This window comes from Apodemus sylvaticus, chromosome 23 (assembly GCF_947179515.1).
Source record: "Apodemus sylvaticus chromosome 23, mApoSyl1.1, whole genome shotgun sequence".
Classification (NCBI taxonomy): domain Eukaryota; kingdom Metazoa; phylum Chordata; class Mammalia; order Rodentia; family Muridae; genus Apodemus; species Apodemus sylvaticus.
The window spans coordinates 46,814,055-46,837,036 of record NC_067494.1 but is presented as its reverse complement, the minus strand read 5'-3'; the positions used below and the strand labels follow the sequence as shown (position 1 = coordinate 46,837,036).

The window sequence follows — 22,982 nt, the reverse complement described above, 5'->3', positions numbered from 1 at the left end:
ATACATCTCTCCAAAATGATTTGTGTCTTTACATCTCTACAAATGAATACAGCCTATAAAAGTAGTGGCATGCTAACATGTTATAAAGACATCCTTTCTCTGTGTGTGTATAAAGGAGCCAACGTAAAAGAGCAAGTGTGACCCAACATGCTTATGTCAGCACACCTATACTGTGGCAAGTAAGGAATGCACCTACTAAACATTCATTTTTTTTCCCCTCAATTCAGTAACAAAAAAATAGTCACAAAAGCCCAGCAGAGGTCCCAGCTAAATCTGTCACCTCAACAACTGTTACACAATGCCTCCTCCAGGACCGCCCTCTTCTCTCAGTCAGTCCACCGGAGTTACCTGTCTTCTCCTCGTCGATAACCCTGCTCCTGGTCCAGTCGGATCATCGGCTTCACCATCCCCCGCTCAGCTGTGCTGGAGGCAGAGGGCACCCTGTCACTGTCCAGCCTAGCAGTGCTCTGTGACAAGGGAAGCCAGAGTGTGTTAGAACACCTCACATCCCGTCATCCGCCTTTGCTCAGCTCTGCACAGCCATCTGATGTGCAGTTGCTACACAGGTAAGGAAAGGACACAGACCAGACAGTAATTCACAAACACGCAGGACACGCTGCCCAAGGTCCTGCCCAGAAGCTCACAGCACTGAATGCAATGGCATAAAAAACACAGCATGATGATTTTCAAAGGGCAAGGAATAAACTTTATCAACAAAATATAAAAACAAAATGATATTGAAAGACCAGTCATTTTACTTCCCAAAGTTACATTCACAAAATAAAACTAACTAACAGATGGCACAAATTTTAGGTTTTAAAACTTTTTAAAAATAAGCTTATAAATGGTGAGTAATGGCAACGGGAAATTAAATTAGGACATGTTTATGTGCTTATCCACCTAAGAATTGTTCTTAAGTGACTTAAGAAAACAAAAAACTACTCCCAACATAACAGTATAATGTAGCTAGACAGACAAAAGCCTACTAGAGTTGAAACATGCGAGTGTACACAAAGGCACAGTCAATACCTCCCTATGACACAAGCACTCTGGAAAGGGTCCAATAGTGTTGGAAAGGCTAATCTATATGCTATGGATAAAGACTGTCCTTCTCCCTCTATTTACCAAGCCTTCTGTATTGAATATACACTGTGATGAGAAAAACTCTGACCTCTCAAGTCTCGACTCATCTGTCCGTGCCAAGACTCTATCGCAGCGAGGCACTACTCAAAACAAGAAAGGCATGAGAGTAATTGAAGAAGCAGGGTCCCCATGCCCAGAGCTCACAGATTAGATCACTAATTAGCAAGCAAAGACAGCAGCAGTATTAACTAATAGTTATATAAAAGTCTTAGGTAGAGTAGATGGCTGGATGATGTTCCAGAACAACCCCGTCTGGAGGGCGGGCTAAGACAAGAAGGGGCCAGTGGTGTGAAAACAAAGAATGAGACCAAGTACCAGGTAAGAGAGCTTCAGAGAGACAAGTGGGACACTCGGGAAGAGTGAAGAGGAGGAGGCGGACACTGCTCACAACACTGCTGGCTGGACAGAGGCCACAGCACCAAGAGCTGGCTGTGAGCAGCTGACGGCAGGGCTCCAAGAGCCAAAAGCATGTCTCTAAACTTCAGGGGCAGTGACAGCCAGCAAGAGCTGACCAGAGCACCCGAGAGGAGCTGCTCTCACAAAACTGCTAATGAGCAAGGCATTCAGACACTTCAGCAGCGCAAAGATAAGAACCCAAAGTCAGCTGCAGTGGGGCAAAGCCATGGTGGGTGGTATAACTTACTAAAATAAAGATGATGAGAAAGAATTAAGTTTAAGAACAAAAACAAAAGCCAGGCTTGATCTGCTATGTTAAATTTGAGGTTCCCATCAGACATTCTATCATAAAAACAACACCAGAAAGTCAGCTAGACCTCTGAGGATGTCAGTTTGGAGAGACCAGGGTCAAAAGGCATACAATAGGGAATCAGAGACAACAACAAATGGTGTGATCTCAAGCAACATGGCAAGCTCTCCCAGGGACCATGCCTAAATACAGGAAACAGAGCCCTAGAGCTGACAGCTTAGCTCTCCAATTTTCAGACATTAAGTATATCTGAGAAAGGAGTACCAAAAATCTACCTAGAAAAAGCTACCAAGCCATGACTTGGAGATAGACAGAAATACCTGGAAATAGAAAGGTATGTCTCATATAGTAGTTATTTTTGTAGTTTTAGAACAAAAACACAGAAAACAAAGGAGTCTGGTGGGTGTCACAAACCTAGAACATATGAACAGCCACCTCAGATCATGTCTTCAAATTCTGCTGAGAACTGGAGTAGCAGAATGGGGTCAGCAACTAGAGGAATACCATAAGCTAAATCAGGAGATCCTGAGTCTTTTTGACACTGATGAGAATGTTCCAGACTTAGTTGCATTATGGTCTCAAGAAAAAGAAAATCAACAAAACAAGAACACAGTTCGAGGAGACCTCTTCCCTTTAAATCTGGCTGACTCGCTTCATGAAAGGCAGAGAAAATGGTGCTTCGCCAGCCCTGAGCAGAACCCATGGAAACACCTGTGAACTCAAGGTCCTGCAGAGCATCACTCACCTACAGAGGCAGCGTGGGTAGTCCCACAGTGTGTGTCCTCTGATTCCCTGCTAGCTCACTACACACACCCGAGAGGCCAGGAACAAGAGCAACTGCCTGAGTAAACTCAAGCCAATTTGACAGTAAATGAAGGGACTGCTGTTTCAGCTCACCAAGCTCTGCAGTGATTGTAATCCAGGAATAGATCACCAAAATGAAGAGACTTGTCTATATAAGAGCAAAGAATGGCTGTCGGAGGTGAGTACCCGGTGGAGATCTAGGACTTGGATCAAGGAAATAAAGTGGCAGAAGTCCATTATCCTCAGCATGATCTGGCCACAGAGGTCAGTTACACACAGAGCACAGGCAACATACATACTCCAACTGAAAGAAAGCACTAGATTCTGACCTGGGGACAAAAGGAACAGCTAGCTACCTTTCATTTAAGCATCACTGTGTGAACAGCTACAGCAGAGTGGGACCCAGCAGAGAGAGGTACTGTGAAGTTGTCTTTATAAAGGAGCCTCTGTTCTTGGGCGTTCTAGAACATCGGACCCACAGGATGATCAGGTCATGAGTCTGTAAATACCTACCCTGCTTGCTGGCAATGCTGTCCCACTGTGGATATCTCCTCCCAAATCAAAGGTTGTCTCTTGGACAGCTCTATTGAAGTGAAAAAGAAACATAAAAATTAAATTTCAACTGACAAGGTAGTACTCTTATTACAGCAAGAACATTTAAATATCATTAATAAATTAATTTACTTGGGCACACACACTTTTAAAAAGTGACAGTAAATATGTGAACTTCTCTGAATTAGGAAGTACATCAAAAACTCTCATGGTCCTATTTTTCAAACTACATGTTAACAACAAAAACAAAATATTGAGACTAGAGAGATGGCTCTGAGGTTAAGAGCATCTGCTGAGTTTGATTCCCAGCACCCACATGGTAGATCACAACCATTTGTAACTCCAGTTTCAAGGGATCTAATACAGTCTTCTGGCTTCTATGGGCATCAAGCACACACACAACTGTATATGTGTATAGGAAAACAAACACATAAAATAATAATAAAATTTAAATAATACAAACAAAATCACACTTTCAATAGAGACAAAGTTGAGGCAAGCAAAACGACATTCTTTGGCACAGAGTAAATACAACACCCTGGTCCCAACCTAAGGAGAGAAGGAGCCTACAGTGCCCATAAGCCACCAAGAGCAAGGATATGGCTATGTGTGGAGTGTTCTAACATCTAAGAACTACATGGTTTAGTTTCAAAGCTTCATCTAGAGACTGAAACAGGAAATAATGTAGAAATTCAAGCCATTTTTTTAATTAGAAATTCCTCTGTACAATTCTCTAAGAAAATAAAATATATTGCAATGTAAAGCAGTACCATGCTCTGAACAATAACTTCTAAGAAGTTAAAGTGTTTTTACTAAAGGCTAAATAATCATTTACTTTCTACATGTAACTGTCTGCGAGACATCAATTTGGGGTTTTAAGGTCTGTGTGATAATACAATGATTTGTGAATTATTTACCTATCTAGTCATTATCCATCGAGCACCTATATGTTATAATTGTGTTCTGAATCCTGAGAAAGGTGTGATTCCTACAGCCAAAGGCTGTAACATGATGGCATTCAAGTCCGTATAAAGTCACTCTGGACTTGGGCTAGATTCCTGCCTACATGTGGTATACACACCCAAGTACATACATTACAAAAAAGTAATAATAAATAAATAAACAAGCAAGCAAGCAAGCAAACAATCTGAGGTGAAAAGCTGGTCCAGAGTATCCTATCTGTGAAGGTGACCAGTGGTCCATGTAGTAGGTGGACCTCTGTGAATCTGAGGCCAGCCTGGACCACATAGTTGAATTTCAGGCCAGAGCCATGCAGAGACTACCAACACAGGTATATAGGTTGGTTTATTTTTATACTCTTTGGCAAAAAGTTATACTTCTGTGGACTTAGAAGTTTGCTTTAAATACCATAAAGAGCTATGGCACCTATTTTTCCAAAAGATACGTTAATAACCTATAAAATAGATGTAAACTAAACAGTGTATGTTTTCAAAATTATCACTAAAGGAAAAGTCACTCTTCTCCTGAAGAAAGCTCATTAGACCACATTGCACGACCTCAGGTAAACACCAGGTGAAGCTACAATGCTCTGACTTCTTAAACAGATTCCCCTTTGAATGACCATGGTTCCCAGGGAGAAGAATATGAGGGAAATGCATCAAGGAAAGATTTTTAAATACTATTAGTTACATAGGGTGATGGTCCACAAAAAAAAGATCAACTTTAAAAGTAAGTAACTTTAAAACAAATTTCAAGATAAAGTCAGAATCTATGTGTTTGCAAATACAAAATCCAAAATATACAAAAATCTAAAATCCAAATTTGTGATAAACTCCTATTTCATAAAATGCACTTTGATCTTTAAAAGAATTATTTTAAATGGGTGAGAGCTTAGCCTTCGTGTCTATATGTGCAACATGTGTGTGTATAGTGCCCACATCAGGACCCTAGAACTGGCATTCAGTCAGTCATGAACCCGATTCAGGAGCTGGGAGCCAAACTGGGATCGTTTGTAAGATCGCAGCTGTTTCTAAGCACTAAGGCTTATCTCCAGGCCCTTCTTCACTCTTATCTTTTAAAACTGAAAATTTAAGAATGGAAAAAATGGCAGTCAGACAACCTGAGTTTGATCCACAGGACCCACAAGTAGGAGAACCTGTTCCTGTGAAATATCCTCTCAACTCCAGAAAAAGAACAGATACACACATACACACAGATATTTTTTTAAAAATGTAACCAGGTGGTGGTGGCGCACGCCTTTAATCCCAGCACTCGGGAGGCAGAGGCAGGCAGATTTCTGAGTTTGAGGACAGCCTGATCTACAGAGTGAGTTCCAGGACAGCCAGGGCTACACAGAGAAATCCTGTCTCAAAAAAACAAAAATATAAGAACTGCAATTTTTAAAAAATGTAATAAACTGTAAATAAAGATATTTCCATCTAATTGAATTACTTTAGAGCCAAAACACTCTAAAATCCTTAAGCTGATCTATCACATTCACCCAGGTTTATGTCTTGGGCCCTTGACCATCAGGCCTCCATCCATGGGTCTCTTGGAAAGAACGTGGTCCTGGATGGGGTCCACAAACTTAAACACATGCGAGGTGCCGAACTGCAGTCTCATGCCACTCTGCAGCATCGTGGTCTCTGAAATGCGCTGACCATCCACGTAGGTCTCCGCATCCATACTTCTGGGTGTCACAGTGACCACTCCATCCATGTTGGTGAGATCACAGTGGTGGGGCTGAATTCCGGGCCCAAACAGCTAAGAGGGGAAGGAGAAGAGTGACATCATGTAGCACACAGTGTGTAGAGTTCTGTTATGATGAATGCAGTCTAAGAAGCCCTCAATTCTGTTTTCTCTCTAATGCTGTAAAATCATGTCAGGAAAGCTGGATGCCATTAACATCTTAAAGCCTGTTGTCAGGCACATTGTAACTCTGTTTGACTAACCATGATGGCCTGGAGAAGTAGGTCAGTAGTTATGGTCCTTGACAGTTTGTATGAGAACACACACACACACAGGGAGCAGCATTCTCATTGTATCTCCACCATCCTTAAACAGTCATAGAAGCTGTTATCAGCACCTTCACTTTCTAATCAGAAGTGAAGACTCAGAAGAATCATAATCACACAAGTCCGTGTTTCCATTCGTGCGTTTTGGATACAGACAAGCCACATTCTCTCCACACTAAGTCAGAGGAAAGTGAGTCAGAGAGGGTGAGAGGCATATTCAACACAGGACAGTCTGTCAGTCCCCTTCAGTCACTCCCTTGCAGCTGGGTCCTTGATGAGTGCTTACTAATTACTAATGGAGGAACTACCATAAAAGTATTAGGCAGCAGGCAGCATCAATACCTGGATAGAATTGTCATCAAACTTCTCTGTCCCAACTTCAGTCACACTTAATTGAAGGCGGTATAACTTTGGCTTGTCTCTGGAGTCAGAGCCATCTGTGAGAGGGAAGAGAAGACACAGCTCTGTTTGTCAAGTCTGATGTTCTGATGCTTGAAACAAACAAGTTTATCTTACTAAGGATTGCTCAGTTGTACTTCTCAGGATTTCTTTCCATGGATTTGATGTTCCAATAAAACTTAACCAGATACCGAAGTCAAGCAGCTTCTGCTTGAATGGAACGTATAGTGTCACTGATTCTAACTTTCTAACTACGAGTTTTCCTGCATGCTCCCCTAATCCCCCTTTACTGATTCTGAGGATGGACTGTACTGAGAACAGAATAGGACCACATAAGCCATTCCTTCAAAGCAGCCCACTGGGCAGAAGTACCATTTAAGCTTACAACAGCACAGCAGAGCTGCTGGGGCATAACAGGGCTGTCAACTGTGCAAGCCTTAGGCTCACTCAGATCTCCTGACCCAAAGTCCCAGGAGTAAGGCTCCTGTGATTTCATGTCTACCACTGATAATAAATGCCAATGAATAACTCCCTGGAGAAGAACTGGAGTCAAAGGCAGAAAAGAAATTTTGCTTTTTATTTGATAACTAGTTCTTTTAGAATTTCATACATGTTTTGATGATGTCCATGCCATACCCCAACTCCTCCAGATCTACCCAGCTTTTGTACTCATCCAACTTTGTGCCCTTAAAAAGAAATGTGTATTGAAATAGCCATAAGCCTGACTCTCTGGGATGGGGAAGAGGCTGGAGGAGAGGCGGCAGAAGACCCTTGCTTTCAGAGTTAACATATGACCTCACGGAACACAACAGTTAGTATAAGCCAGGCTTTCCCTACAGCCCAACACTCAGTGTGAGTTGCAAAGGTTTCCTTTAGAAAGTAAGTCTCCCAGGTGTTTCATGACTGTCCAAGTCTTAAGTTACTGGAATCAAATGTTATCTATGAGAGGTTCAGAAGTTTAGAGGGTTTTGGTGTGTACACAAAGACTTAAAAGTTTCTCAGCTGTGATGTAGTCTGAACTCTTAAAAACAAAAGCCACCATGAATACCTAGTTATCTAGATCTAGCTTTAGTTTATAGTATAAGAAATAGCATTCAACTGATATAATTTTCTATTTCTGAATTATCAAAATCTGTAACAATTGGGTAAAGGTAAGAAGAGGAGACCAGGGTATGTCACAGACATAATGCCTTATATGGACCTCCTAAAATGGACTGCCTGTGTCGTTTCTCTTAAGGTTGGAATATTTTCATCTCTAACTGTTCTCATAAACACTGGATTTCAATGAGACATCAAAATCACAGAAGCTAATATTGTGATGCATGATTAATTTCAGCACTTCAGAGGCTGAGTTTGAAAGAAAAGAAGTTTAAAGCTACCTACACATTAAGACCCTGCCTCAAAAGCAAAACCAGAGTTATGGCCTTTTCCTGGACATGGGCTCCTCCCCTCTGGGGATGTTTACTGTTGTATTTCCTCAACTGTCACAGTCAGGTCACAAACTCACAAACTATGCCTTTGCCACATTCAGAGCACAGGAACCTTGTATTGCAAAGATTCTCACTTGCACAGGCCCCATAAGTTGCAAGCTCTTTGGTAGCCAGGCCACAGTGGCCCTCCTTATTAGTTAATGCTCTAGAGCAAACAGTTGTATTAAAAGTGAAAGCATAATGCAATACAGTCACACAAATAAATTACAAAGAATCAAAATAAGTAACCATGTGAGTTAAAACCACAAGAACATGAAAGACATGTCTATTAGGAGTGGTATCTACATTACTGTTCTTCTGCAGTTTACAAAGGCATACGATACATTGTGACACCAACAGTCAGGGCTGTATTCCCAGTCTCTCCTTTCTTCCTAGTCACTACTGCAGAAGCCAGAGACAACCTCGTATAGAGTACAGAGAAGCTAATGACTACAGGACCAGCGGGTGACAGAGCATCTAGTCCATGCAGAGGGAGGCTGGCAAGTGAGAAGAGCTGGAAGAGCTTGGTGCCTCTGACCTCTGTCCCCATGGCAACCCACCTCCAGCTCTGGACTGGAAGCTGATGGTCACAAGCAGGTGTATTCTGCATATTCCTTCAACCTCCATTCTGTCTTCCACCTCCAGGGAACACTCTAGACAGTCAACTGTCTACAGCACCTGAGTGCCTGCCTCTCCAGTGGAAAATTAGGATGTCTGAAGCGCTTCAGACTAGATATAATCAGACTCATGGCAGACACAATAGGCTACCAAAGCCCTAGCCAAGTTTCATAATGTAATTTTCCCTCAGATTGTGACATATTGGCATATATTTAATATACTACATATTGTGGGGGTAGAGCCTATGTTTAAATATGAATTCTATGACCATCTAATAGCTCAATACACAGCCTTACAAGAAACTGCACTCAACACATTTTGGGTCCCTCGGTGATAACTACATCCATTATTGCATGAGGTCACTCATTACATGATCCACTTTATCTTCTGGCTTCACATTAAAGCACTTAAAACATGTCAAATTTTGGGATGAGGGCTGCTTAGCTGTTCTTTAAGTATGAAAGGCACACAGGCCACAGCACAGCGACGAGCACGTAATGGCCCTTCATGTGCATGCTGGAAGCCTGCACTCAATCCTCTGCTGGCATTCACTTCCCAAAGGGGACTTTGGAAAGATAAGAATTAAAAAGGGAGAGGGAGCTTCCAATAAACTATCTGGGTTCTGGACATGGAACACTAATTAGATATGAATAGAAAGCCAGCATGTGCCAGGCAGTGGTGGCGCAGCCTTTGATCCCAGCACTTGGGAAGCAGAGGCAGGCAGATTTCTGAGTTCGAGGCCAGCCTGGTCTACAGAGTGAGTTCCAGGACAGCCAGAGCTATACAGAGAAACCCTGTCTTAAAAAAACAAAACAAAACAAAAAAGGCCAGCATTATACTTCTTACACATACAGTGTGTGCTCAGGCAACATTGTTCACCTAGGAGGTCCTGTTAGTGCCCCAATTACAAAAGTAGTATTAAGCATAGCATTACCTTCATAAGTGTGATAGCTGTAGTAGGCAAAGTGATTCCTTCTCCCTGGGATTAAGAGACATGCCAGGACCCAGGTGAAGGCAGCATCAGCAGGACAGAGACCATGCAGAACAGGTGGGAGAGGGAAGGAGGAGAAGAGATGCAAAGAGTGAGCTTCAGTGAGATGTTTCAAAGGAAGAATTGGCACATTCTACCCACCAGCATTCAGAGCTGTGGGAAAAAGACTACAGTAGACCCAGTCAGTGTTTTAGAAACCAGTGCAGACTGTTAAGGGAAACAGCAGGGTAACAGGTGAGTCTCCGAGCAGCAGGACAGCTTGTGTTAACAGTGAGTTAACCTGAGAGGTTACCACCCCACTTGGCTGGCTCCCTCCATTTAAGGGAACACACAAGAGAATCAGCACCCTGGCTTCCACTCTACCGTAATCCTGTAAACACACCTGCACCTCAGAAGACTCCTGCCAGTATCTCCTCCACACTTAGGGCACACTTGGCTGACCATGTGCCTAATGCAAATATACTCCTTATCCACCCGCAATGCATCAACATGCACGAATATTTCTCATAATGGAAAGTGCTCACTCAGGTATCGGGACACAGCTCCGAGGCAACCAAGACCTTATTCTAGCACTCAGGCCTGCCAGCAAACCCACCACCTTTAGGACAAAAGCAATGTTTCCTCATCTTGGATATGAAGGTGGCTCTTACAAGCAGCCCAGATAACTTGAAAGGGAGTGTGGATCCGGAAAGGCACTAAAATTGGACTGAGTTCATTACCTGGCATCAGGGACAGTCTTAGTCATCTTCCTATCCATTGATCTGTCTACATAGGGAGCTCAATAACTTGCCTAAAGGTACCAGAGTGCTAAGAAAGGGACTAGTGAATACGCCACTGTGTTGTTGCTAGTACTTGATGAAAAGCAGTACAGAACTGAGCTTACCCAGGGGCTATCATCTTTAAAAAACAAAGCAATACTAAATGCATGTGGCTATAAAACTAAGCAAACCATGGAAGCAGTCATTAGCTATGAGGTCTGGGTCCATCCGTGCTGTTACCACTCTGTGTCTGATATAGCCTCTCTGCTGTCTACCAGCGTCTACTTTCCACTACACATTTAAAGATTACTGTCAACTGCTAACAACTGAGACTCTTCGACACTCCACACGTAAGTTCTGATGCAACCTTTCACTTGACAGACCCATCCTTGAAAAAAAGCCTCAAAGTTTTCAGTTAAAACCCAACGGCATTTTCACTGCTTCTCTTCCTTCCTTCAGGTAAACAGGCACCATGTCTACATCACAGACAGGAGCACAGGACTGAGGACAAAGCAGCACCAGTAATTCTTCACAAACAGCTTAGCAATGAATACAGGCCCTCAAGCATAATAAACATGAAACTACCACCCTAGGAACCACACTGCTTTGGACATAAGTTAGAGTGGCTTTCAAACAGTACTGCTCTATTCTGCAGCAGTGTAACTCAGCTATCTCCTAGGACTGTTGAACTACAAAGAACATATCTAATCTCTAGTTAATTATAATAGCCAGCTTGGAGAAACTGAAACAACCTTAGAAATAAAAATGAACAGTGAAACCTGAAGGGTACAAGGAAAAACCTGCCCAAGGAACCATGTATTATTTATGTAATTTATTCTTTTTAATGCTATTTTTCTATAATTACTGACTTTTAGTCCCTACCCAGAAGAAAGAAGATGAAATAGCTTCATAATATTTAATAATACAGGCCACATAATGCCATTTTAACTAAATTGGAAATGAAGTCATTCTGGCTGACTGATAAGCATGTCACATACAGTATATACATGCTAATACATATTGCATGGGGGGATGCGTGTATCTTTAACATATTTATGCAATGTCAGTGTATTTGTCTACCTAGGGGCTAACTTATGACAACAGCTTCAGCTTGCAAGAATTCTGATATAATTTGAAACATAATGTGAAAATAAACTTATGTTATTTTAAAACAGCTACTAGTTACTATGATAAGTTTCAAATACATAGTTAAATCTAAAAAACACTGTACATATGTCATATAAACAATTAGTATAATCTCTTCCTTTTGCTCTCACATCATACATAGAGGTTGACTCCAGGAAGAGTAAATTTCAATTTGTTTCAGGTACATTAACTAAAGTTACTTTGGAAAAGTTTTCTTAAAAGGAACCGATTATTTAAAACTTTTAAATACTACTTATTACTTTAAAGCTTGTGTTATATTTATTTTTGTTCATGTGAACTTAATTAGCTTTTTGAAAAATAAATGTCATTTTAGGAATGTTTGACTTAAGTAAATGGACACTTAATACATTAGAAAGAAGAAACATTTATGGTGGAAATACATTTTCTACTCTACCCAGCTTTCTCACCTGGGCTTAGCTCTACTAAGTAGGGCAGCTTCTCAGGAGGAAGAGCAGAGCCGTAGCCAGACCCGTCAGCTCTATCTTTCCCCTTCAACGGCTTCCCTTCAATGTGTTTCTTCATTTTCTTTGGGATGTAGTCCGGTGGTCTCCTCTTCAACTGAAAGACTAAAATCCCTGGAACAGTGACAATGGCAATTATCAGCCAAGCAAACCAGCGGGGATGATCACTCACTGACAGCCACTGGCCCAAACAAAACCAAGACGACATATTTTAATAATATCTGTCCAGGAGTAGCAGCGCACAGCTCACACCATTGGTATCTTACTCACTGAAAGATGAACTAGTCTAGTCTGTGTGCTCTGAAAACTCCAAACAAGCAAGAGTGCTAGCCAGGACAACAATACCAGGAAATGGCACATTAGTTTAAAAATGGATGAACTTGAACTTGTAGATAGCCTTACCAGCAAATTCACACACAAATGCACATATACAAATGTCAGCTGACCTGATATTTATTTAATTCAAATGAATTAACTTAAAATTCAAAACAATTTTCAAAATAAACTGTTTTAACTGTCTAGCATATTGCAGAATACATACGAAGCTAGGAATGTACTTATTCTTGGGGTTTTTGTTTTTTAGGGGTGGTTGTATTTTTAACTATCCATCTAGATGCAATATTGATATAAGGAAGGATTATTATGTCTTCATTAATGTAAAGGCACTCATCTAGAAAATTAATTATATCAATCTTAATGAAGTAGAGGAAAATGTCTACACAGAGACAAATGTACAGACGTCACAAGTTGAGCTTTCCTAAATCCAACGCCTGAATCCAAAGTGTTACATTTCCCAAAACCAAACCTCATGTAGGTTGCAGGTACAACGTATAGCCAAATTATATGCAGGCTGTGTGTAGTGTAGATGTTAAACAAAAGAAAAGGTCACGCTTAGACTTGGATCCAACCTCAATGCGTCTCAAACACTTCTGCGTTCTGAGTTCTGAGCACTCAGCCTGTATCTGAAGTGACTATGTTATAGACAGTCCTTCGCAGGGCAGGTTACTGTCCAGGTCCTAACACACTTGCTCAAATACCACAGAGCCCATGTGCTCAGTATGGACACTGTTTCACAGGTCATTTTTATCGATGGCCTTCCACGATTAGTAATCTGGCATCTCACCTACCACGTCATCTGCAAAGGACACTCCAATGAGCTGAGTGTGGCACCGCTGGCCAAGGTATCTCCAAGGAGTTGTTCAGCAAGTCTATGAAAAAACTGGACACCAGAGCCAAAACCCACCACAAATGCACACTCTCACACATACACACACAGACGCACTCACACATTCACACATGCACACTCACACACAGGCGCATGCACACGCACTCACACACACTCACACTCTCTCACACACACTCACACACACACTCTCTCTCTCTCTCACTCACACACACTCACACACACACACACACACACACACACACACACACACTTTCCACATCACCAGATGAAGAACAGGTAGCAGATCGGACTAGTAGACTTAACAAAGAGTCGTCTCTACCTTTGTCACTTGGCCATTCCCTGAAGATTTGTAAAGGACATTCATCGTCATCAAGAATTATTTCCTTAGCACCTCTCTCATCAGAATGCTGGGATCCAGGAGGAAGCATAACCTAAGGATAACATAATTACAGTGAATATACCACAAAAGCAGAGCAGCAACTGCTCAGGGAAAGTCGTACAACCTTTGGTCTCACTCTACAGCCCTGGCTAGCTTCCTGAATACTGGTGTACTCCTCTACCTACCTACCTTCAAAGTACTATTCTGAATGAGCATGAATGAATGAATGAATGAATGAACGAATGAACACAGCAAGCACTATAAACAATTTCCACTGGTCACTGAAAAAAAAAGAGATTAATAAAGTATAGGACACAGTTTCAAACAAAAGCTTACGTGGATAGCCAATTTGGTAATTATTCACCTGGCTCTTAAGAAAAATTGTGCTAAGTATTTGCATTTATTACAAATTTCCACATGGAAAACCACAGTAAGCCTTCAAGTAATTTCCTAAAGATACTTCTACTACAGTCCTCCGCAGTCCCTACTCCACCTTTCACATTCAAGCAAGTATTTATGAAGTAAATTCATATAATCTGAAATCTTAAACAGTTTCTGTTGTAGATAACTGCATGGTGTCATTTTAAGCACACTGTTTAGATGTGCTACATAGCCATTCAGCTGCTTTCAGGCAAACGTTTACGATCTTGTGCACACTGAACCCTCAACAATGCTGTTGCTGTTTCTTATGCATGTCTACTGAGGCCAGCTTCTCACTCACTCCAGATTCCAATGGGAGACGAATGTGGTTAATGCCTCTACAGGCACTCAGAGTTCACACTCTCTGACTCAGTGCAAACACGAAAAGTCGGGCCAGTTTCAACTTCTTAATTAAAAGGTCTGACTGCAACAGACATTACCATGCACCCCTTCATCACGCTTACACACAAAACAGAATAAACAATTCTGTACAAACCCATTATTCCTTTGTACAAGGCTTCAAATCAGCCTTAAAGGAAAATGAATAACAACATCCCCATGCTAAACTTAGCAGTTTTCATTAGCACTCTGTTAAATTCTGTATCCTATGCCTTCCAGACCTGACCTTCACCTATCTCCTCAGCTTCTAAGGCCCCAGCCCAGGCCCCACTTTGTACACTGCAGAGCGCTTCTAGTCTGAAGTCTCTGTCTGTTCTGTCTGACCTCTTGGTGTTTTTATTATACGCTCTTTTAGGGGCAGATCTTAACTTTGTATTCTACCAGAAGAGCTAACACAAAAGAAAACTTTAATACTCCACAAATAATTATGTGAATAAATAATATGAAAGAAGACTATGAAACAGCTATAGTTTACTGTGGCAGGCTGGAATATAATGCAACTCTACTCCAGCTAAAATCATTAACTAGGCTGCCTGAGCTTGCTCGGGAAAGCTGCTCAGACTGAGCAAAAGGCCAAAGTACCAGAGCTCCAAAAGGACAGTCAATAAAGGCCGTGGTCTGCTTCTGTAAGTAACTTTAGGTCCTGACAACTGGCTACTTTATTCTCTAATGTTACTAGTAAAAACAAATCACTTAGTTTACAAAGATGAAGATGTTACAAAGTTCATTGTCATACCCAAACCATGTAGTTCCATGGAACATCACTATCTGATTTATATACAAACCTCCCCTTGTCATACAATTTAGCAATGCCACATTGTAGGGAAGATGCACAACATTTGAAGTGCGGGCAAGAGAGATACAGAGATCAACAGAGAGAGCAGCAGCACCACAAACCGACTCATACAGTGAAAGCGGCCGAGCAAAGCATTCGGAGGGAGAGAAAGCAAACGCTTTCAGACTACTGCTGGGTCAACTGGGCCCTCAATAACGGAAAAAACAACAGCATTAACTTCAAATGAATGTACTGATTTATATAGAAGCAAAAATAAAAATTAAAAAGCATGGTCAGCGAGATGGCTCAGTGGGTAGAGATGCCTGAGAGAGTTGTCAATAGCACCGGGCCACAGCAGTCTCCAGCTCCAGGAGCTGTGGTTGCCGGCATGAGGCCAGCATAAGATCAAGCCGGTCAGCATCCCGGCCAGAGCAGAGCACGGCCTGGCTGCCAAGCCTGCCCTGGAGCGAAGGAGCTACACACAGCCGCTGACTGCTGCAGGAGGAGAGTGGTCCTACAGAAACTGACCATGCTTGGCTGATGGCTCCACACCCATGAACAAATATATTTGAAGCTGAACTGAACTGAACTGAACTGAGTGGGTTATTTAAAAAAGAAAAAAAAGGAGGGACCATAGAGTAGAGAGGAGACAGGGAAGAGCTGGAGAAGGAGTTAGAAGAGTAGGCACAGGAGGTGAATATGATCAAAATGCATTGTATGCATGGATGAAATACTCAAAGAATAAATATATTAACAACAACAAAAACCTAAGCCAACAGACATGACAGCACACGTCTATAACCGCAGCGCTGGGGAGGAGGAGGAGACAAGATCCTGAAGCCCAGAGACCAGGCGGACAGGGAGCTCCCTCTGGGTTCAGTTAGGAGAGAGCCTGCTCCAAACATGAAAGTGGGGCGCAGTAGACAAAGGCTCCACGCCACGCACACCACACACACACACACACACACACACACACACACAAGTTTTCTTTTTAAGTCACTTGCTGTAATAAACACCAGTTATCTTTGTTTTAAAATCTATTACGATTCATTTCTCTCTGCTTCCTGACCAAGGAAAAAGTGTGCCCAGCTGCCTCACAGTCCAGCTGCCATGGATTCCTACCACAATGAACCAAACCCTCAAACCACCCAGCCAAAACAAACCCTTTCTTCCAAAACAAACAACTACTGTGAGTTGTAACTGGGCAGATGCTAAAGTAAGTATACAATTATAACTGACTGATGCAGAGGCTAAGGATTTCTAATTGGTTCATGGCTAAATAGAAAATCTGCTGTTTCACTTACTACTACAAATCAATTTCAGGATACAAACAATCACTATATTCCTTGATAACTAGTGTTCCAGGCAGAGTACCTCTGAGAAGCTACAATATAAGTAGAGTTATGTTAGTTAGCTATGCCGGCTGACCCTGAATGTCAACCACATGGACTGAGTGTGTCTATGAATGTGTTTGAATGTGGACTGGCCTAATAGCTGATGTGTGTGTGTGTGTGGGGGGGGGGTGTTTCAGCCCGGATGCAGCACCAAGGAAGGCAGCAGTGTGCACAAGCCCTACACTTCCGTCGCTGCGGCCACTGCCTGGACATCACGCCCAAGCTTCTCCAGGCCTTTCACCAGAGGATCCTAGCAGTGACTATCCAGGGAGCTGTGAGACCTTCAGCTTCACACCAGGACTGCACACCTGGGCCCTCTACGTATGCAATCCCCACATCTTAGACTCAACAGCCACCAGGTTCTCTCAATCTATCAAAACTTTAAGAGAATAACTTTGGTAGAATGATTTTGGGCTACATTTTATTCAATTTATCTTTTATTTTAAAAACACAAATTCATTTTTATTACATTTCTTTACTATTCCTCTGTGTATGTAAGAGGAGAGAGGGGTTATGAATATAAGTGAACACACCAAAATTTAAAAACACAATCTCTCCTTCAAATGCCAAGTCTCATGATGAACAACCCTGGGGAGAGGTCACTTGTAATTACGTACCCGGGCAATGCAGTAGTCCTTGGGATTCTCTTTTTCCAGACCGTACTTCTCCAAAGACTCTGCTACAGCGAAGTCTGCAGGATCTGTAGTAGACAGCAGGATTGTCTTGTATGGGATATTTGGTTTTAAACTGTCTGCATAGATTCTCAGTGTCCCACCTGAAGAAAGAATTGTACATCGTCATGTTAGGTCACTGACAGGCCACCGACTCTGACCATCACTAGACAGACGCCAACTTCAGTGGTACAAAGACATCCAGTGTGGACCTGGGGCTGGCGACTACGACAGGGAGATGGGAGACTCCACACTGTTCTGTGGTGCAGTTCTCTTCCCGTTCCCAACTTCCTCAGCCCTGTAACTCTAAGACCTGCTTCCTCCAGTTCTACTTTTGAAGCTTTCATCAGAAGCAAACAGAGCCCGAATACATCAAGGATCAGTTCCACTAAACAACCAGTATTTTTAAAAGTGAGCTAGGAAACAGAAGACCTAAGGTAATCCAAAGACTTCCATGAGGCCTTTGCCACCACAGTGGGGCTATTTCAATCCTAGGCACTACAAACTTATTGTCGTATGTAGGTATACAGTCATTTAAGGGGCCTGGAGGTAGGAAGGACAATTTAGATTTCCTCGGGTATTCTGATGTTTGTATGTTCCCTTCTTAGTGAAAATATACATATGCCATATTATTGCCAATTTGGCTCTCTTAATCTATTTTCTATTATTAGTCACAATTAAGAAGCCCTGAAACAAAGCAGGAAGAGTGCTCAAGCCTTTAATCCCAGCACTCCAGCAGAGGCAATAGGCAGGACTACATAAGTGAAACCCTGCCCAAAAAAAGGAAAGAGAAGAAAGAAGGGCATTCCCTCATTAGGGAGAGAAGGGAGGAAGAGACAGAAAAGAGGTAAGAGAAGGAGGAAGAGGAAAATGGGGAAGAGGAAGAGGAGGAGGAGGAGCCCTAGAAGAAGCCAGCCAATGCATGTGCAGATGCAGAACAGAAGCATGACAGTGTAGAGAAGCAGGCAATGCGATGCCTACGGAAGACTTAACTGCTCAACTACTAACTCTGAAGACAATGAAATGACCAAAATACTTGACATCAAAGATCTATTTGTAAAAATGATTGAGAGGAAACAAGCAAGTAGACGAAGGAAGGAACCCAATTCCCACCGTAGAAGAGGACAACAATGGGAACAGTGCCACGGACTGGTAAAATGGCTCAGTAGTAGGGGCTCTTGCAAGCACACTAATGACCTAGTCCATGACTTCTGACCTTCACACATTCTCAGGCATGTGTGCACCTGCGCTCACATGTGCATTCACAAATCAAATAAGAGTCAGCAAAACAAGAGAAATTCAGCAAGGAAATTGCAATTTTAAAAATCAATTAACTGAGCTATTATCAGCACTTTTTGAATCAACTCCACTTTGAAGACATCACAGAGTGAATATATCTAAGTGTTGTTGCTGTTGTTAAATGCTTCGCAACTCCAGGAACAAAGCCTGTGTGAGCTGTGATGCCAGCTACGGATATGACAGTCCCATCATGTCCTAGGAAACTACAGCCTCCACCGTCATACTGTCCCCAGCCTCGTTCAAAGAATCCACTGTAGCATTAGCAGAGGCACAGAAGTCTAGCTATCAGGGGAAGCTTTTCTCAGGGCTTTATTAAAACGGACAGAAATAGGGCAGGAGAGATGTCTCAGTGATTAAGAGCTCTTGTAGCCATTTCAGAACACCCAAGTTCATTTCCCAGCTTCACACAGGGCTGCTCATGGCTCTAAGACTAAGAGGCCTCAGCTCCCTCCTCTGGCCTCCAGACAGCTGCACACAGGCACACTTGCACACAGGCACTACTACATATCTTTTTTTTTAACAGACAAAAATACTGAAGCTAATAAATGAATTGTTGACTTCCTTAGCAAACTGCTACTTTCCTGATATTATTTAATTTACTAGAATTTCTTGGAGAATATAAATAGATAAAAATGGCTTGACTTCAACCACTCCTTTCATAAGTAAGTTCTGCTTTGATTTTCTAATATTTCTCCTCCTTATACTGGGTATTTTTTTCTTTGTTTATTCTCCTTTTGTTTTGTTTTGCTTTGAGATGTGGTCATAGTTTGCACCTAGAACTAATTCCACAGCGCAGGCTGGACTCAGATTGTGGCAATCCTCCTGCCTCAGGCTTCCAGGTGCTGGAATTATAGACATGAGCCACTATGCTGGCAAAACTTCTTGAACCAATTTTTTTGGGGGAATTTATACACACTATAGGAGGCACGTGCTCAACACTATGTGAGTTTAGTTCAAGTATTTAAATCTTCATATTTTCTTTACAACTTGCAAGCTGAAAAAAAAAGTAACTGTCCATAGCAAGTATCAGGTTTTGTTTGATTTTTGAGATATGTTCTAATTATGTAGCTAGGCTGGCCTCAAACTAACAATTCTCCTGCCTAAGTCTCCTGAGTCTGAGAGTATAAGCACAAACCACAATGCCCGACTGACTTCTCTTAGTGATGGCTTAAGACTGTTGGACCTGCTGTACTATCAGTTTTGTTTTTTTCAATATATGAAAAAAATTGTATACATCCTAACATCAGGATCCTTTCACTATCAAGTAAGCTAGTTTCCTAGTATTCCAAAGATGGTACTGTAGTACCCAAGCTCTAAGCATCTGAAGGCGATGTTGTAAGAGAAATAGAAGTAACAACATTAGGACATTAGACTTAACTTTTGGGGGTAAGGTGAGATTAGCAATATAGCTCTAATACAATTATTTCTTTCTGAAACTCAAAATGGTTATCCTATTACTTTTTAAGAACTAAAACTATATCATGATAAATTCCTGCTTGATAACAAGTATTTTCTCTGCTGGACACAATTTCCAGTTAGTTATAAGTCGAAGCTTTATCACACAGTTAAAAAAAACACAGAACCAATATATAGTTCAAACAATACTACTATTTCAGCGCTCTTTCTCCCATCTACGTCTCACACAGACACAGAACAGCTGTCTGGTACTATGGAGGAGACAAGGCAGGAAAGCCTTGTCTCTGCAGCCTGCATTTCCTTGTATAGCAATAGAAGCCAAACTCCTTTAAATGTAGTTCATCTGTAAAGTGGCAAACTGTAAAGATTATAAAACTTAAATATAAATCAACATACAATGTTACCATATAAATAGGAATTAACTATGTGTGAAAATAACAATTCTGACTTATGTTTTTGAAAGCAAACACACACACACACACACAATCTCCTAAAAACTTGCAGTATCATAGTGCTAATAATGAAAGACAAAAGGGGAGAGGGGTCTTACTACATAGCCCTGGCTGGCCTTGAACTTGTAGACCAAGGTGGCCTTGACCCTACAGAGACCCACGTGCCTCTGCTGGGATCAAAGGAAGATGCCCCCACACTTGAATACAAATCTTATTTTTATTTTGACACTATTATCATTTATTAAGATCATTAGAAAGTAAGACTGTAATTGCAGAAGACATTCAGGCTCTCTAAAGTCATAATAGTTTACAGAAAGACAGACTACTTGAGAAGTATCTCCTGGATACCTGTTTCCCCATGAAACCAAGCCAGCGAGACTACAGGAACACCCCCTGGCTCCAGGAAACAGAAAGGAAACAGCAGCAGTGGGCTAAACAATACTGGTGAGTCTTAAACCCAGAAGTTCACGGGAAAGTTTTAATAATCACTGGTCAACTTTAGCGGATACTAAAGTAAATATTCCTGCCACATCAATAGCTTCATCTGCACCTGCATCTACATCCTAATCAAAGAAACAAAATAGACAGGAAAAAAGTAATGAACACCAGAGGATGTCACCAGATTCTATAAGACAAATAACCTAATGTCTTAGGGACTCTACTGTTGCAATGAAGACTAATGTTAGCTTAACAGTTGTCAATCAACTATTGAAGGGAAACCTGGAAGCAACACCAGAGACTATGGAGGAACACTGCTTGTGGGCTTGCTTCTTCTGGCTCTGCGCAGCCTGCATTCTATACAACCCAGGACTGCCGCCCAGGGGTGACAACACCCACAGCAATCATTACTCAAGACAATACCCAACAGACTAACCAACAGGCCAATCTTACAGAGGCATTTCTCTATTAAGATTCCGTCTTCCCAGATAACTCCAGGTTTGTGTCAAGTTGACAAAAGCCAATCAACACACCTAAGTTTTAAAAGGTTTTTCAACAACCAAAAAAAAGAAAGAAAGAAAGAAAGAAAGAAAGAAAGAAAGAAAGAAAGAAAGAAAGAAAGAAAAAGAAAAGAAAAAAAAAGAAAAAGAAAAAGAAAGAAAGAAACTAAAGGGAACTCTAGAATGAGACTTACATGTATGACTCAATGTTGATGTGTGTGTGTGTGTGTGTGTGTGTGTGTGTGTGTGTGTGTGTGTGTGTGTGTTTTATATGTGATGACAGTCCTGGAGTTTTACTATGAATCTTTGCCCTTCATGAAAATGCACTAAAATGCTTACAGATGAACTAGTAACTTTGCAATCTACTTCAAAATAGTAGTTCAGGACTGAGAGGGCAATGTATAGAGAAAAAGAGAATAATATGAGAGAATTTTCAAAATTGTGGTAGTTATCTTCCTCTTGCTTTTATATATATTTAATATTTTCTGGGTTGAAGACAGTGGGGGAGAAGAGCCTCACAGGTGAGTCTATTTGACTAATGCTAACTCTATGCAAAAAGACTCTATGTAAGGTATACACAGACATCTTTGCTATTAAAAGGCTACTTCGAGCCGGGCCTGGTGGCGCACGCCTGTAATCCCAGCACTTGGGAGGCAGAGGCAGGCGGATTTCAGAGTTCGAGGCCAGCCTGGACTACAGAGTGAGTTCCAGGACAGCCAGGGCTATACAGAGAAACCCTGTCTCAGAAAACCAAAAAAAAAAAAAAAAAAAGGCTACTTCACCCACTTTCTCAGTTTAAGAAATACATATATAAAAGAGTATAATAGAATACATTTGACCGTGAATATTCAGAAAAACCGCTCTGTGTACCCGAGTCGGGCCGCCCATCTGAGCTCCGAAACTCTTGCATTCTCTTCTCCAATTTCTGCTGCCGCCGTCGTTTCATAACAACTTCAGGATTAGAAATCGTCCGAGTAAAACTGGTTTCAGGCATGTCTTTGTAAACTTCAGCAGCCAGTCGAGAATTCTCACTGCAAGGAAGAAGATCACCAACAATCTCTTAAACTTTTTTTCCCATTAGTAATACAAATATTACAACAGCAAATGTCATCTGTCTACATCTGTCCCCTAACAGGTCTATTGTATACTCATTACCATGTGCAAATCACCATGAGATCAAAACTACAGTTTCTCTCAAATGTAAAGCACAGACTAAGAAATCTGTAACTCAACTTCAGGTTTACACAACTCAACTGTGGTGTGCTCACGAACAGAGCAACGTTTCTAGCAGTGATTTGTTACAACACAGCAAACAATAGTACAGCACAGCATCCAAATGCAAGAAGCCACACTCAAGACCCTTACTTAAAATTATAGTAAACCTGAAAGAATCTAAATTAAATAGCAGGATTGTTTTTAACACCTAAAAAATCTGACACCATGCGGTGGTGGCACACGCCTGTAATCCTTGCACTTGGGAGGCAGAAGCCGACGGATTTCTGAGTTCGAAGCCAGCCTGGTCTACAGAGTGAGTTCCAGGACAGGCTGGGTACACAGAGAAACCCTGTCTCAGAAAAACAAAAATCAAAAAAACAGAAAAAAAAAAAGAT

At 41.6% G+C, this 22,982-nt stretch overlaps 1 protein-coding gene across 9 annotated transcripts in view; it reads right to left on the bottom strand.

The window, feature by feature from the left end:
- Afdn (afadin, adherens junction formation factor) overlaps positions 1-22,982 on the bottom strand; it is a 124,264-nt gene that overhangs the window by 57,385 nt on the left and 43,897 nt on the right. For all 9 annotated transcript variants that reach the window (XM_052169290.1, XM_052169293.1, XM_052169294.1 and 6 more), the window contains exons 5-12: positions 22,243-22,403; positions 17,214-17,371; positions 13,549-13,660; positions 11,990-12,157; positions 6,523-6,617; positions 5,667-5,929; positions 3,167-3,236; positions 349-467 (exon numbers count right to left, since the gene is read on the bottom strand). In XM_052169290.1, the coding sequence (XP_052025250.1) occupies positions 349-467; positions 3,167-3,236; positions 5,667-5,929; positions 6,523-6,617; positions 11,990-12,157; positions 13,549-13,660; positions 17,214-17,371; positions 22,243-22,403 (1,146 nt within the window). The remainder of the gene's footprint in view (positions 1-348; positions 468-3,166; positions 3,237-5,666; positions 5,930-6,522; positions 6,618-11,989; positions 12,158-13,548; positions 13,661-17,213; positions 17,372-22,242; positions 22,404-22,982) is intronic.